This window comes from Rhinatrema bivittatum, chromosome 5 (genome assembly GCF_901001135.1).
Source record: "Rhinatrema bivittatum chromosome 5, aRhiBiv1.1, whole genome shotgun sequence".
Taxonomy (NCBI): Eukaryota; Metazoa; Chordata; class Amphibia; order Gymnophiona; family Rhinatrematidae; genus Rhinatrema; species Rhinatrema bivittatum.
In genome coordinates this window covers 87,241,660-87,254,785 of record NC_042619.1, presented here as the reverse complement: position 1 = coordinate 87,254,785, position 13,126 = coordinate 87,241,660, and the positions used below count along the sequence as shown (strand labels likewise).

Here is a 13,126-nt window from a genome sequence, read left to right as displayed (position 1 = left end):
TTGCTGTTACTGAGATGACACCAGAACCAAAATATCTTTTTTGTAGGGTGAGTTGTATAGGGAATGTTGTAATTCTGCTTTACATCCATTATTGTGGGTCAGGAGGGTTCCCGTGGATGCAAACTGTACTTTTACATCTAGCCCCGTGTGTCATGCATGTGAGAACCATCTGTCAGATGTGTCCCATCAGAAAAAAGGTTGAGAACCACTGGTATAGAAAACATGAGGAGGGATCTAGACAAGCTCAAGGAATGATCTAGAGTCTAACAGCTAAATTTAAATATTAAAAAAGCAGAGTACTATATTTAAGATGTGAATTTTAAAAGATCTGCTCCAAATGTGATGAAAAAGAGGCGGAATCAGGGCATGTCAAGGCATTCCAGGGCCAGGCCAATATTTACGCGCTTATATACCTATTTTTAATCTGTTAGCTGCGCAAATTTTCTTATGCTCTTAATGAGGTGTAAGTGTGAAGAAACTCATTTTAGGCCAAAAACTACTGGGTGAGGGGTCTAGGTAAACAGGGGGGAGTGCAGGCTAAAGAATCAGAGGGGTCTGTTTGACATAGAGGTAGGTTGGGCAAACTGGTGGACTCATTGGTCAAACAGGCTATTTTCTTCACTTGTACATATTTTTAAATCTGCTTACCTGTGCATGTTAAAGCCGACAAATTGTTAAGGATGATACGTGATTTATGTTTGCTCGTGCGGCCACTTAAAATTAGGAGCACACAAAAATGCGCTTATTTTAAAAAGTATGTGTGCAAAATTCCAGCGTAAGTACGGTCACACACACATATGCACGAGTATGGGAACCTACGCATTCGTTTTAGATACTGACTTAGGCTGCAAAACCCAAGGGAGAGGTACAATATTGGAGATAACATTGTTGACATGTCATACTATTGTGGATGCACTTCGCATAACCAAAATTTGTACTTGTCACATATGCCTTCGTGACATATGATCGAATTAATAAATCCTTCAAATTGCATGCTTGCTTAAAAGAAAACATAGGAGGACTGTGAAACACCGGATGCACAGAAAGAAGCAGCCAGCATTGTAAAATGACACGACGAATAGCATTAGCTTGAGTAGAAAAGGGAATAACACATAATTTGTCTAGCAGTTTCTTTTTCTTAGGAAGCAATAATAAATCGCTATTTTCAAAGCTACCATGTTTATAAGCTTTTTTTAAACAAGAAATGGGATAATCCCTTTCCAAAAAATTAGAGACCATTCTTTGAGCTTGATGTTTATATTCATTAACTGTGGAACATAATCTTCGGAGCCTGTCAACAAGCAGACACAGGCACCACTTTGATGTTCCCTAATAGATCTACAGTCCAATTACGGCATTCCTTCAGTTATACTTCTATGGGAATAATATATTTTATTTTATTTATTTGTACGTTTTTATATACCGAAGTTTAGCTAGAGGCTTTCACTCCGGTTTACATTTAAAACAACGAATTACATGTAAGCGACCATTAGTATAACAGAACAGTAAACTGGTGTAACCATGAGTTACATATAACAAAATAACTGGAATAACAACATAACAGGTCAAACAACAGATGAGAACAGGTTATAACGACGGTTATGACAATGGATGCAAATGGGTTCTAGTCAGTAGTTTATCTGGCGGCAAATTGGGTTTATCGTTAGTGGAAAAGTGTTTAACAGTCCGTAATATGATTTAACTATCTGTAACGGTATATGGTGTTAATTGTGGTGTGGGAGATTATCCGATCCCGTCTTTGAAGGCTTGCCTGAAGAGCCAGGTCTTGTGTTCTTTTTTAAATGATTTAGTGTTATTTTGTAATCTTAGGTGTTCTGGTAGTGAGTTCCAGAGGTGAGGGCCTGCTATGGAGATGGCTCTGTTTCTTATAGTAGAATGTTATGGTGTCGAGGTAGGTAGCCGAAATTTTCATTGCATTTTCGATGGTGTTAGTTACGGGTATGATTAATTGGATATCGTCGGCTTACATGTAGTATGTGATGCCGAGACTCGTGAGGAGCTGGCAGAGGGGCAGTAGGTATATATTGAACAGGGTGGCTGATAGTGTGGATCCTTGGGGTACTCCGATTTCAAGAGGTAGGGCTTCTGAGTAGTGGTTGTTGATGTTTACTTTGAAGTATCTATTTTATTTTGTGTCCTTGTGCACTTTTATATATATTGGAAAGACTTCCTGCCTGTTTCGATTAAGAATTGCCGAAAATCGCAGTGAAAAATCATTGGCTCACAGCTCTGATTGTTGAACATTGTATAGAGTTACAACATTCTTGTGAGTCATTATTATGGAGTATCCTGGTCATCATTTTATCATCTATGCACAGAGGCACCTTGGATTTACAACTTTTACATTTGGAACAAGAATGGATTCATACCCTCAGGTCTGTTCATCCATACAGATTAAGTCTGCACATTGACTGGTCGGTCTTCAACAAGTTAATGCATTAATACAGATTTCTGTGAGACTTGATGTTTTGGGTATGTCACATAACCATGTTTACATCATTGGTGTGCTTTCACAGGATGGGTCTGTTTTGTCACATGTTTTTTGTTGTCATTGTTGCGACCCCAGTCGCTTACGCAGCGACCAGGGCTCTTACCTTCCCCGCGGGTCTCCTCCCTGCGCCGCGAGCCGCGCAATTCCGGGCCGGCCTGGCCGCATGGCAGCGGCGTCCTCCTCGTGGGGACGCCGGCAAGCCCGAGGATAGCTCCGCCCCCTGCGGGGGAATGCGCGCGCGCGAGGGCTGTCCTTTTGAGCTCCCAGCACCCGGATGTGCCGATCCGCCCTCCTTCTGACGTCAGCCCCGGAGGGGGATTTAAACCCGCAGCTTTCTTCTTTGCTTTGCCTTGCAACATGGTCACTCCTTGGAGAGAGTTAGTTGCTGCTATCCTGCGTGTCTTGATCCTGGTTTGTCTCACGATTCTGCCTGCCTGCTGCCTGCCTTGATCCTGGTTTGTCTCACGATTCTGCCTGCCTGCTGCCTGCCTTGATCCTGGTTTGTCTCACGATTCTGCCTGCCTGCTGCCTGCCTTGATCCTGGTTTGTTTCACGTCTCTGCCTGGTTCACTGCCTGCCTCGACTCCGGCTCGCTTCTTGGAGCCACTACTTGCTGCATACCCAGACTCCGGCACACCTCCTCATTCCTGTCTTCAGCTACCAGTCCAGACTTCTGTCCGTCCTCGGTTTTCCCTCACGCCAGTGACTCTCCTAAGTCCCAGCGGTCCGGGTCCCTACGGGCTCCTCCTGGGGGGACCTCGGACTTCCAGGGCGAAGCCACCTAAGTCCTAGCGACCCGGGCCCTAACAGCTCCTCTGGTGGGGTCACGGGTTTCCAGGTGAAGATCCATCCCGCACTGTGTGTGTCTGCCTTCCGACCGTCCCATATTGCCGGTCGGCCCAAGGATCCACACCCGGAGCACAACAGTCATCTTTTGAAATTCTTCTTTAAATATGCTGTGTCCTCAATTGGTATTTGTCAGTTTCTGGTGCAGGTCTCCTGATGAAGAACAGTCGAACCATCGATACTGGGACTTGCAGTGCAGTAAAATTGTTTCTTATGGAAAGATGCTAGTTTGGAAGAAGGAAACCTCAGAAATGCTGACCTTGAGAAAAAGCTAAGTAACTGACTTTATCAGTCTGACATTTGGGGCATCTTGGTTTAAATCTCAGTTTTGGAATTCACATTTGAGATGTTTTGGATCACTGATTAACAAAAAAAATTTAAAAGACTGGCATATTTTGACAAGGGGTTGAGTGCTTTACCAGAAAAACTATAGTGGTGAAGCTTCCCATTTGATGCCTCAAAAAATTCACATAAGTATTTATTATTGTTATTTGAATCCTTGTTTAAATGTTTACCCACATTTTTATGCTAGGTTTCAACATTAATACATGGTGCATTTGCTACTATTTTGCTTTACACTATTGAATTTTAATTTATTATAGGGAATAGAGAGATTGCTAAATTTTATGTGGTGTGTGTTTTATTTGGTGTTGCGTCCGTCACTGCTCGACGCCCTCACTCAGCCCTCTTTACCTCTGTGGTGACTCCCTCCGGGTCTGACGGACGGCTGGCTGCCGCGGCGTCTCCATGCCGTCTCCCTCCAGCATCCCCGGACTGGCTCGATGTTGCAGATCTGCCATGTTGCCTGATGACCTAGGGCGCGCACGTGCGCTCTGACTGAAGTACGAGCAAGGGCGCGAACCTCAGGGGCGTCCCCCTGAGATGACATCATCCGCTTCCAATATTTAAAGGTCTCTATTTGCACTATCTAACTGAGTTAGCAAGGAGAGGATTCGGATACGGATTAGACTACGTTCCTCCAAGCTACTCTGCCTCCTCGGACTTACCAGAGGTACCCGCTCCTCGGGGGCCTCGCTCTCTTCTTTACTTTCAGATTACAGATAGGAACCGGTACTCGCTCCTCGAGGGCCCATATTCCTGGACACTCTGAAGATTCTCTACTGCCTGGAAGGTATCACTGCTACAAACAATTGTGAGTTACCATTGCTCTCTCAGAACTTTCCCTGGAACCAGGTACTCACTCCTCGAGGGCCTAAACCTTTCCAGTCCCTGAGCTTCCTTGAGACCTTATGTGAGTTTTATCATCTAGTTCTGTTCATGAACCTTGTCTACTCTACCTACTCACTTTCTACAGTTTCTCAACAGCTCAGTCATCCTGGATCACGGTTCCAGTGCCTGAGGGACTACAGCCCTGCTGGGCATATCAGCTCACTACTGCCACCTCTGGTGGTTTCCAAAACCTGTTTAATAAAAGAACTAATGTGTGTCTGTCTCCATACTCAAGCCTAGCCGGTGGTCCCTCTCAGGATATCCTCCCGGGGGCGTAGTCATCTGCCACCAGCCCGGGATTCACCACTACTATCTCAGATTCATAACAGATGGCTAACTCTCACGGAGAACCTTAACAGATTGCTAACTCCCAGCATAGCGGAATATAACAGAATCTGAGATACAAGATAAGAGGCTCCTCCTTCTTAGGAGCCATTCATTCAGATTGCTCCTCCCATCTAACGCCCAGCTTTCTTAACAGATATAACAGATTGCTAACTCCCTAGCAGATTCACAACAGATTTACAGCATTTGGTTATAGTAGGATAAGCTATGTTGGGCTCATCGATAGAAGTGGTAATGGCACAAGATGAATATGGTGACTTAAGTGTTCCATCTCATGACTTTATGAAGGGGGAGATGGTTGGTTTATCCACCTAGGGCTGGTTACACTCATATTAAAACTCAGCAATTTTGTCTTTCTGTGGCTTATATAAATGCACAATCTGCAAGGAAAAAATATGTTGAAATAACAGATACAAAATTGCAGCATGCATTATTCCAATTCCAATTCATTGCTTGATGAATTGCATTTCCTAAAATCATATAAAAAATTCTTGGAATTTAGAAACTATTCTATTAAAAAATGTGTGTCTTCTTAGGTATACATTTGTTGGAGTGGTGAGAGGTTTTCAATGAGGAGAAAGAGTTTTAATATTGTATAAAGAGAATTTGGTAGTTTAACAACTACAATTTAATTGTCCCATGGGCTTTGACAGGATTTTAATAAGATTGTGCTCATGGACCTTTTATTTATTATACATTTCTCTAAATGTATCTATGAAGATGGATGATTTAATCATAGATCTGATGTCAATATTACATTTGAGATATAAAGGCCTTATAGTGGTAGATAATTTTAACATATGTTATGATGATACGTGTTATGGCAGCCAACCGCGGAACCTCGCGGCCGACTACACTTACCCCTCGAAACAGTCCAGGCCTTCGTCAAGGCTCCCCAGGCTGCCGCTGCCCTCTCCAAACGCGGCGGGGAGTCGACAATGCCGCCGCCGGCTCCAGCTCCTGCTAGGCGCGCGTGGGGGGCTCCACCCCCAATTTAAAGGGGCCGCGGCAGGAAAGGCCTCCAGCGGACCCAGATGGAATTCTCAACCACCAGCACTACTTAAGGCAGCTCCAGCTGCCCAACCTTTGCCTTAGCAACAGGTCCCATTCTTCTGAGTACTAGTTGCTCTGCATTCCTGCCTCTGTGTGTTCCAGCTTCTGCTTCTGAGTCTTCCTGCTCCATCTTCATGTGTTCCTGCTTCCTCGTACCCTCGGCTTGCTTCTCTGGTTTTGACTCGGCTTGTTCCTGGATTTTGCCTTGCCTGCTGCCTGCCCTGACCTCTGGCCCGTCTTTGGATTCTCCTGCCCGCCGCCGGCCTCGATCTCTGGTATGCTCAACTCTGCTTTTGCCTCCCGTCTTCAGAACCACCTTCGTCTGGAGACCCACTCCTAAGTCCTGCCAGCCCCGACACCCAAGGGCTCAACCTGCGGGGATCAAGGGCTGATACAGGTGAAGATCCTGTTGGGTCTCCATCTCCAGGGTCCACCTCCCGACGACAAGGGTCCTCCTACAGAAACTACCGACCTCGTCTCGGCCCAAGGGTCCACCGACTACATGCATCGTAACAATATGGATGGCACTATGGTTAAAAACTTTAAAAATTTTCTTTCAGTTTCTGGATTACAGCAGTTAGTGCATTTGCCTACTCACAGTCAGAGTCATATTTTAGATTTGTTAATAGTAGTAGATCATATTATACTGCAAGGGTAGATTGCTCTAACTGATAATTTTCAAATACTTTGGTTGGACATTTATTTATTAAAATTTAAGATAACTACTGACTAAATACATATTAAGACAGATTTTATTTATAAAAAGATAAGAGCACAACCAGATGCTGATTTATTATTAAATTCTTGGGATAAAGTTAAAGATGAAGTTGAATTAAGTTTACCAGAAAAAGCAGCTAATTGATGGAATGCCACGTTTAAGAAGCTGTATGAGATGGCACTTGAAAAAATAGTTAGAAGAAAGATATATACTCATTTTGCCTTTTGGTACTCTCAGGAATTACTATTGCAGAGAACGAATCTACAAAAGCTGGAGAGGTAATGGTGTAGAACTAAAGCTGAACAAGATAAAATGATTTTAACAAACTATAGAGGTGCTTTGATAATTGCAAAAAGGAGTATTATGCTACCATCCTAAAATATTCTATTAATAAACCTCTAGAATTATTTGCATCAGTAAATAATGCAATTAAAGCTACACCTCATGTTTTGGCTAAATATCTACAAGATAAGGTTACTAATTTTAAGAACCAAACTTCAATAGGTCTTCATTCCCATGGTGCTAGTGAAAACTTGATACAGTCTGTTGTCGAGGTTTATTGGAATACATTTGTTCCATTAACAGCAATTGGTTTAAAAGAGATTATTGCACAATTAAGAACTTTTTCAAGCCCTCTGGACCCTTGCCCTTTTTTTACTTATTAAAAGACTTCTATAGTTTGTGTTTTAAATGTATCACTCTTAAGTGGTACTGTGCCTTAAAGCAAGCAATTGTTAAGCCGATCCAGAAGTATATGGGTATATCCTCTGAGATAGCCTCAAATTACTGTCGAATTTCGAATTTGTGAGCCTTGAGAAAAATCCTTGAAAAATGGGCGCCGAAGCAATTGAAGGAGATTATGACACAGAATTCCATTCTGGATAAGGAGCAATTTGGATTTCAGAAGATTTATGGCACAGAAGCTTTATCATTATTATTGGATGATACATATTGTTCTGTTGAGGAGCATACATTTGGAGTTCTGGTACAGTTAGATATTACTTCAGCTTCCGATACTGTTTGTCATGTAAAATTACTCAATATATTGTACAGCTTCAGAATAAGAGGTGTGGTATTGAAGTGGTTCTGCTCTTTTTTTTTTTACAGGGTAGGACTCAGCAGGTTTGTCAAACTGGAGATTGGTTCACAAGGCTTGATATTATCTGCTGCACTTATTTATAAAGTTTTGTCATCACAGAGGTTAATCTAAACGTATTATGTACCTGATGTGCATTTTTTATTCCCCGTGTGGGGCCCCCCCCCCCCCGAGAAGTTCCTCTTAATTGTTTAAAACACTGTATGAGTATTATTCAATACTGGATGACTTCAAATGCCTTGATATTAAACTATGCCCAAACTATTGTCTTTTGGGTTGGTAAGACATCTAGTGCGCCTTTACCTACCATCAGTTTAAATGATCATGTATTTCAGTTAAATGCTGAGACCCAAAACCTAGGTGTGATGCTAGACTCTTCATTAACTTTAAAAGCACAAGTTAAGAGTTGCTTGGTAAGCGTTTTATAAGCTTAAACAAGTGCTAGCGCCAGACAATTTCAGAATTGTATTTCAAGCTCTTGCATTTAGTCATTTAGACTACAGTAATTCTATTTATTTAGGTTTACCGATTGGTTTACCTAGAGCTCTGCTGCTATTTTAACTTTATCAGTTGTCCATTACAGAAAGAATACAATTTAAATGGTGTACTATGGTTCATAAAACTCTTTATATGGATTCGTACTGGCAACACAATCGATCCTTTGCCCAGTTCCCTCCCAGTCCCAATAAAGGAGTCGACTGGGAGGGAACTTTCCTAACCCCCTACCTACCCTTCCTCCCTTTCCCCCTTCTCCTCCCTGACCTTTAAACCCACCTTAACTCAGCTAATTATTTTTTGTTTTGGAACTTACTTCATCTGAAGGATTTTTCCTTTAACAGGACATGAAAAAGAAGCTTATTAACCCCACACCTTGGAATCTGACATTAAAAAAGCACACTGTTGTGTCACAAATAGAAATAAATGCCAACAATGGAAACAAATACTGTATAAAATAACATTCGCCCATAATTTGTACCAACACAAAGTGTACTCACAGTGAGGTTCATAGGAAGGAGGAGGATCTCCACAAGGAACACACTCCATATCTTGAAAGCCACCCAACTTTGTCTTTCGGTAAAATCTAAATAAGAGAATCCATACTATTGTTATGGCACCAAAAGAACAGCTTCAGTAAACTGATTATTATAATATTTAATAGAAATTTTCCTACTGAACTCATTCTTCCCTAATAAATTATTTTATGTAGACTGTAATTGATATAGGCACATTTAATTGAAAAAGTATAACCAAATGACTATGACTAATTTACTTTCATATTTAACATGCACAAACAGGATATTACAAATCAAATCTCCTGACATTTAAATTGTAGTAAGTACCTTTTATTTCCAAATTTTCCAATGTGAGTTCCAAATAAAAAAATGCATTTTTCTGTGTGCTATTCCATTAAAAATAAGCAGAAACAACACAAAGGTTAAACATTTCAAGAGCAGTCAAGAGTTTGGCAACTACGATTTAATGAAGAAAAAGTAGAGTCATGCATTTGCGGCATAAAAATCCAAACAGCAGTTTATGAGGGAGGATGAAGTATTGATACCTAGTGATCAAGAGAGATATCTTGGGGTGATCAAATCTAATGATTTCCAGATAGCAAAATAGTGAAACAAAGCAGTGGTGATAGCCAGAAGAATGCTAGGGTGCAAAGGGAGAGGCTTCAACAGTACAAAAAAGGTAATAACCATAGCCTCTGATCTCCTGCGATTCTTCAATTGCAGCAACAGCTAAAAAACCTGGCCCAAGATGCAGGATTTGCCATTTCTCGGGGAATCACAATACTAGGACTGAAGCTTTTTAATATATTTAAAAATGAACTGGAAAGACACGACGAGTGAGGTGCTTAAATTTGCAGATTGTGATAAATTGCAGGAAGACCTTGTGAGACTGGAAGATTGGGTGTCCAAATGGCAGATGAAATTTAATGTGGACAAGTGCAGGGTGATGCATATAGGGAAAAATAACCCTTGCTGTGGTTACACAATGCTAGGTTCCACTTTAGGAGTTACCACCCAGGAAAGAGATCTAGGCCTCATAGTGGATAATATATTGAAATCGTTGGCTCAGTTTGCTGTGGCAGTCAAAAAAGCAAACAGAATGTTAGGAATTATTGGGAAGGGAACAGCGAAAAAAAATGGTGGATTTCATAATGCCTCTGTATTGCTCCATGGTGAGACCGCACCTTGAATACTGTGTGCAGTTCTGGTCGCTGCATCTCAAAAAAGATATAGTTATACTGGAGAAACTACAGAGAAGGGCGACCAAAATGATAAAGGGGATGTAACAGTTCCCCTATGAGGAAAGACTAAAGAGGTTAGGGTTGTTCAGCTTTGAGAAGAGACAGCTGAGGGGGGTTATGACAGATGTCTACAAAATCATGAAAGGACTTGAATGGGTAAATGTGAAATGGTTATTGACTCTTTTGGATAATACAAGGGCTAGGGGGGCACACCATGAAGTTAACAAGTAGCTCATTTAAAACAAATTGGAGAAAATTATTTTTCGCCCAACGCATAATTAAGCTCTGGAATTCTTTGCCAGAGGTTGTGGTTATGGCAGTTAGTGTAACTGGTTTAAAAAAAGTTTAGATACATTTCTAGAGCAGAAGTCCATAAACTACTATTAATCAATAAGAATTAGTAGCTTGGGATCTATTCATTTAATGTTTGGGTACTTGCCAGGTACTTGTGACTTGATTGGCCACTGTTGGCTAGAGGATACTGGCCTTGATGGACCCTTGGTCTGACCCAGTATGGCATATCTTATGTTCTAACTAGGGTAAATGCAGGAGGAGGAAGAAGGGCGTAAAGCTGGGGATGTGTACACATGTGCATGATGAGTCTCTCTTTCTCCTTCGCTATGCATAGAAGTTATTGTCCCCCCACAAGCATGATCTTTTACTCCCTCCCTCTTATTGAAAGAAGGAGAGTGGTGGCTCTTCAAGATGTATCTGCCTCCTCCAGGCACCCAGTCTAGATCTGCAGTTTGAATTGTGTAACACCATTTTTATCCATAGAACCCCGTGCAATTTAAACCATGAATTTATGATGGATGGTAGGAGGAGGCAGGGCTGAGCACCTAAATTTAGGCTCCAAGTTTCAGGAGATCCCTAAATTTGGGACCCTACAAGTTGGAGTACAATATTTAGCTCCATTAGTTTGGCTAAGCTCAGACTTATGTTAATCAAAAGAGCAGCCGCTGCTGTTCTATCAATGTATTGTTTACTACTTTTTAAAAATACTTTCTAATAAATTGTTCCTTTTATACTGTAATTTTAAGGAATAATCTCAATACCTACACAAACTAAGCCCTGGCTTTCCGAACAGGCCGGCTCCACCAGGCTGCATAGGAGAGGGACAAGACCACAGCCCGATCGGGGGTAACCCGAGGAGGGGAATTAGTGGCTCAACAAGTATTAACAACGCTGGAAGTTGCTAACACGGAGCCAAATGCTGATAGACAGCCTCTGAGGTGCAGAGAGCCAGAATCTCGCAGCGTCGTTGGAACCTCAGGCCTGGAGAATGGAGCCGGCGCAACACCGAGAGAAGGTGAGAGACTTGAAATGCCAAAATTTGAAATTACATTACAAACTCCATCAGAAATAACTTTGTCCACAATTTGGATTGCTTTACAATCATTAGAAAAGTCAATATCCGGTCTTACCAAAGTTGTACTTAAAATGAAGAACCAAGTGCTTTTAAATGCAAATGATTTAGTGCAACAAAGTCAAAAAATAGATGCAATGGAGTTACGGCTAAAAGAGGTTGAAAAAGTGCAAACTACGTTATTGCAAGGTGAAATAATCACTAACAAGAGTCTTGAAAATATGGAAAATAGTATGAGAGCTCATAATTTGAGATTTATGAATTTTCCAGTTATAAATAATATTTCCCCGTTGGAACTTTTCAAACTATATATTTCATAGATATTGAAGCTTCCTGAAGCACTAAAACCGGTAGTAACCAAAGCATATTATCTTCCATATGGTGAAGTTAATCTTGAAAACATGGAGGAACCAGCTGAGCCATTAGATATTACAGCATTACTAGAGTCGTCACAAGAATTAATTATGTCAAGAAGGAGACCGCTGCTTGTATCTTTTGCTTTTCTGATGGACAAAAACAAATGTCTTTAGACATTTCTTCAGAAATAGTCAAGCGCTGTTTTATGGTTACAAAGTTTGGTGCTACCCGGACTTAATTAAAGCTACTCAACTTAGGAGAGAGCTATTTTTTGCAATGAGAATAGAAGTTTTACAGAAGGGAGCGTAGTTCCAACTGCGTTTCCCATGTAAATGCTATATGAAATATCAGGATCAAAATTATGTATATTTTGAACCATCTCAATTGAGAGCATTTCTAGACTCCCACACCTAAGGGATCTCGTTGTTTGTTTGGTAACTAATTAAGGATAATGGGTTAAATCTCTCAGGCTACCTTATTTTCAATATGTTTATTTGTTTATTTCTTGATAATTAAGAAATGCTCCATTTCATGGGCTCCCCATTATTTTCCTTTATTTTTTTCAGTACAGTCTGTATGTAATTATATAAGATGAAGATATTTATTTATTTATTTAATGAGTTTTATATACCGTTATTCGGTAGAGCCATCATAACGGTTTACAAAGTGAACATTTTTTGCAGTTTTGAAACATTATAACAATGTGAGCATTTACAGAGATAAACATATCAAGTCCAGTAAGCATTATTAGGTTGGATGATGCGGGTAAGCATGCTTAGTTGGAGATTATAGCTGAGCGTTCATTTGAGAGTTGGTATGGTCAGATGAATGAGGGTCAGTGTAGAATTTGCGAAACAATAGTGTTTTTAGGGCTTTTTAAAATGTTTTTATGTTGAGCTGAGTTCTCAGGTCTTCAGGTAGTGTGTTCCAAAGTTTGGGGGAGGCGATGGAGAAGGCTCTCTCTCTTGTTGTTGCCAGATGCGCATCTTTGATGGTGGGGATGTTTAAGTAATTTGAGTTATTGGAGCGTAAGTTTCTTGAGGGGTTTTGAGGAGTTATGTTAAGGGTGTTTAGACCTTGATGATCGTTGTTTAGAATTTTGTGAATGATGGTCATTGATTTGTAGGCAATGCGTGCAGTAATAGGGAGCCAGTGAAGTGAAGTCAATATGGGCGTTATATGGTCACTTCTTTTTGTTCCTGTTAGGACTCTGGCAGCTGAGTTCTGCAGTATTTGAAGTGGTTTGAGTGTTGAAAAGGGTATTCCCATTAGTAAGGAGTTGCAATAGTCGAAGGTGGAGAAGATAAGTAATTGTAGGACAGTTCTGAAGTCTTCAGGGTTGAGAAATG

General features: G+C 41.0%; 1 protein-coding gene across 2 annotated transcripts in view; it reads right to left on the bottom strand.

Annotated features, from left to right (window-relative positions):
• The window catches only part of TNFRSF19 (TNF receptor superfamily member 19), a 160,208-nt gene that overhangs the window by 77,046 nt on the left and 70,036 nt on the right, over window positions 1-13,126 (bottom strand). For both annotated transcript variants that reach the window (XM_029602544.1, XM_029602545.1), the window contains exon 5: window positions 8,796-8,881. In XM_029602544.1, coding sequence (XP_029458404.1) covers window positions 8,796-8,881 — 86 coding nt within the window. The remainder of the gene's footprint in view (window positions 1-8,795; window positions 8,882-13,126) is intronic.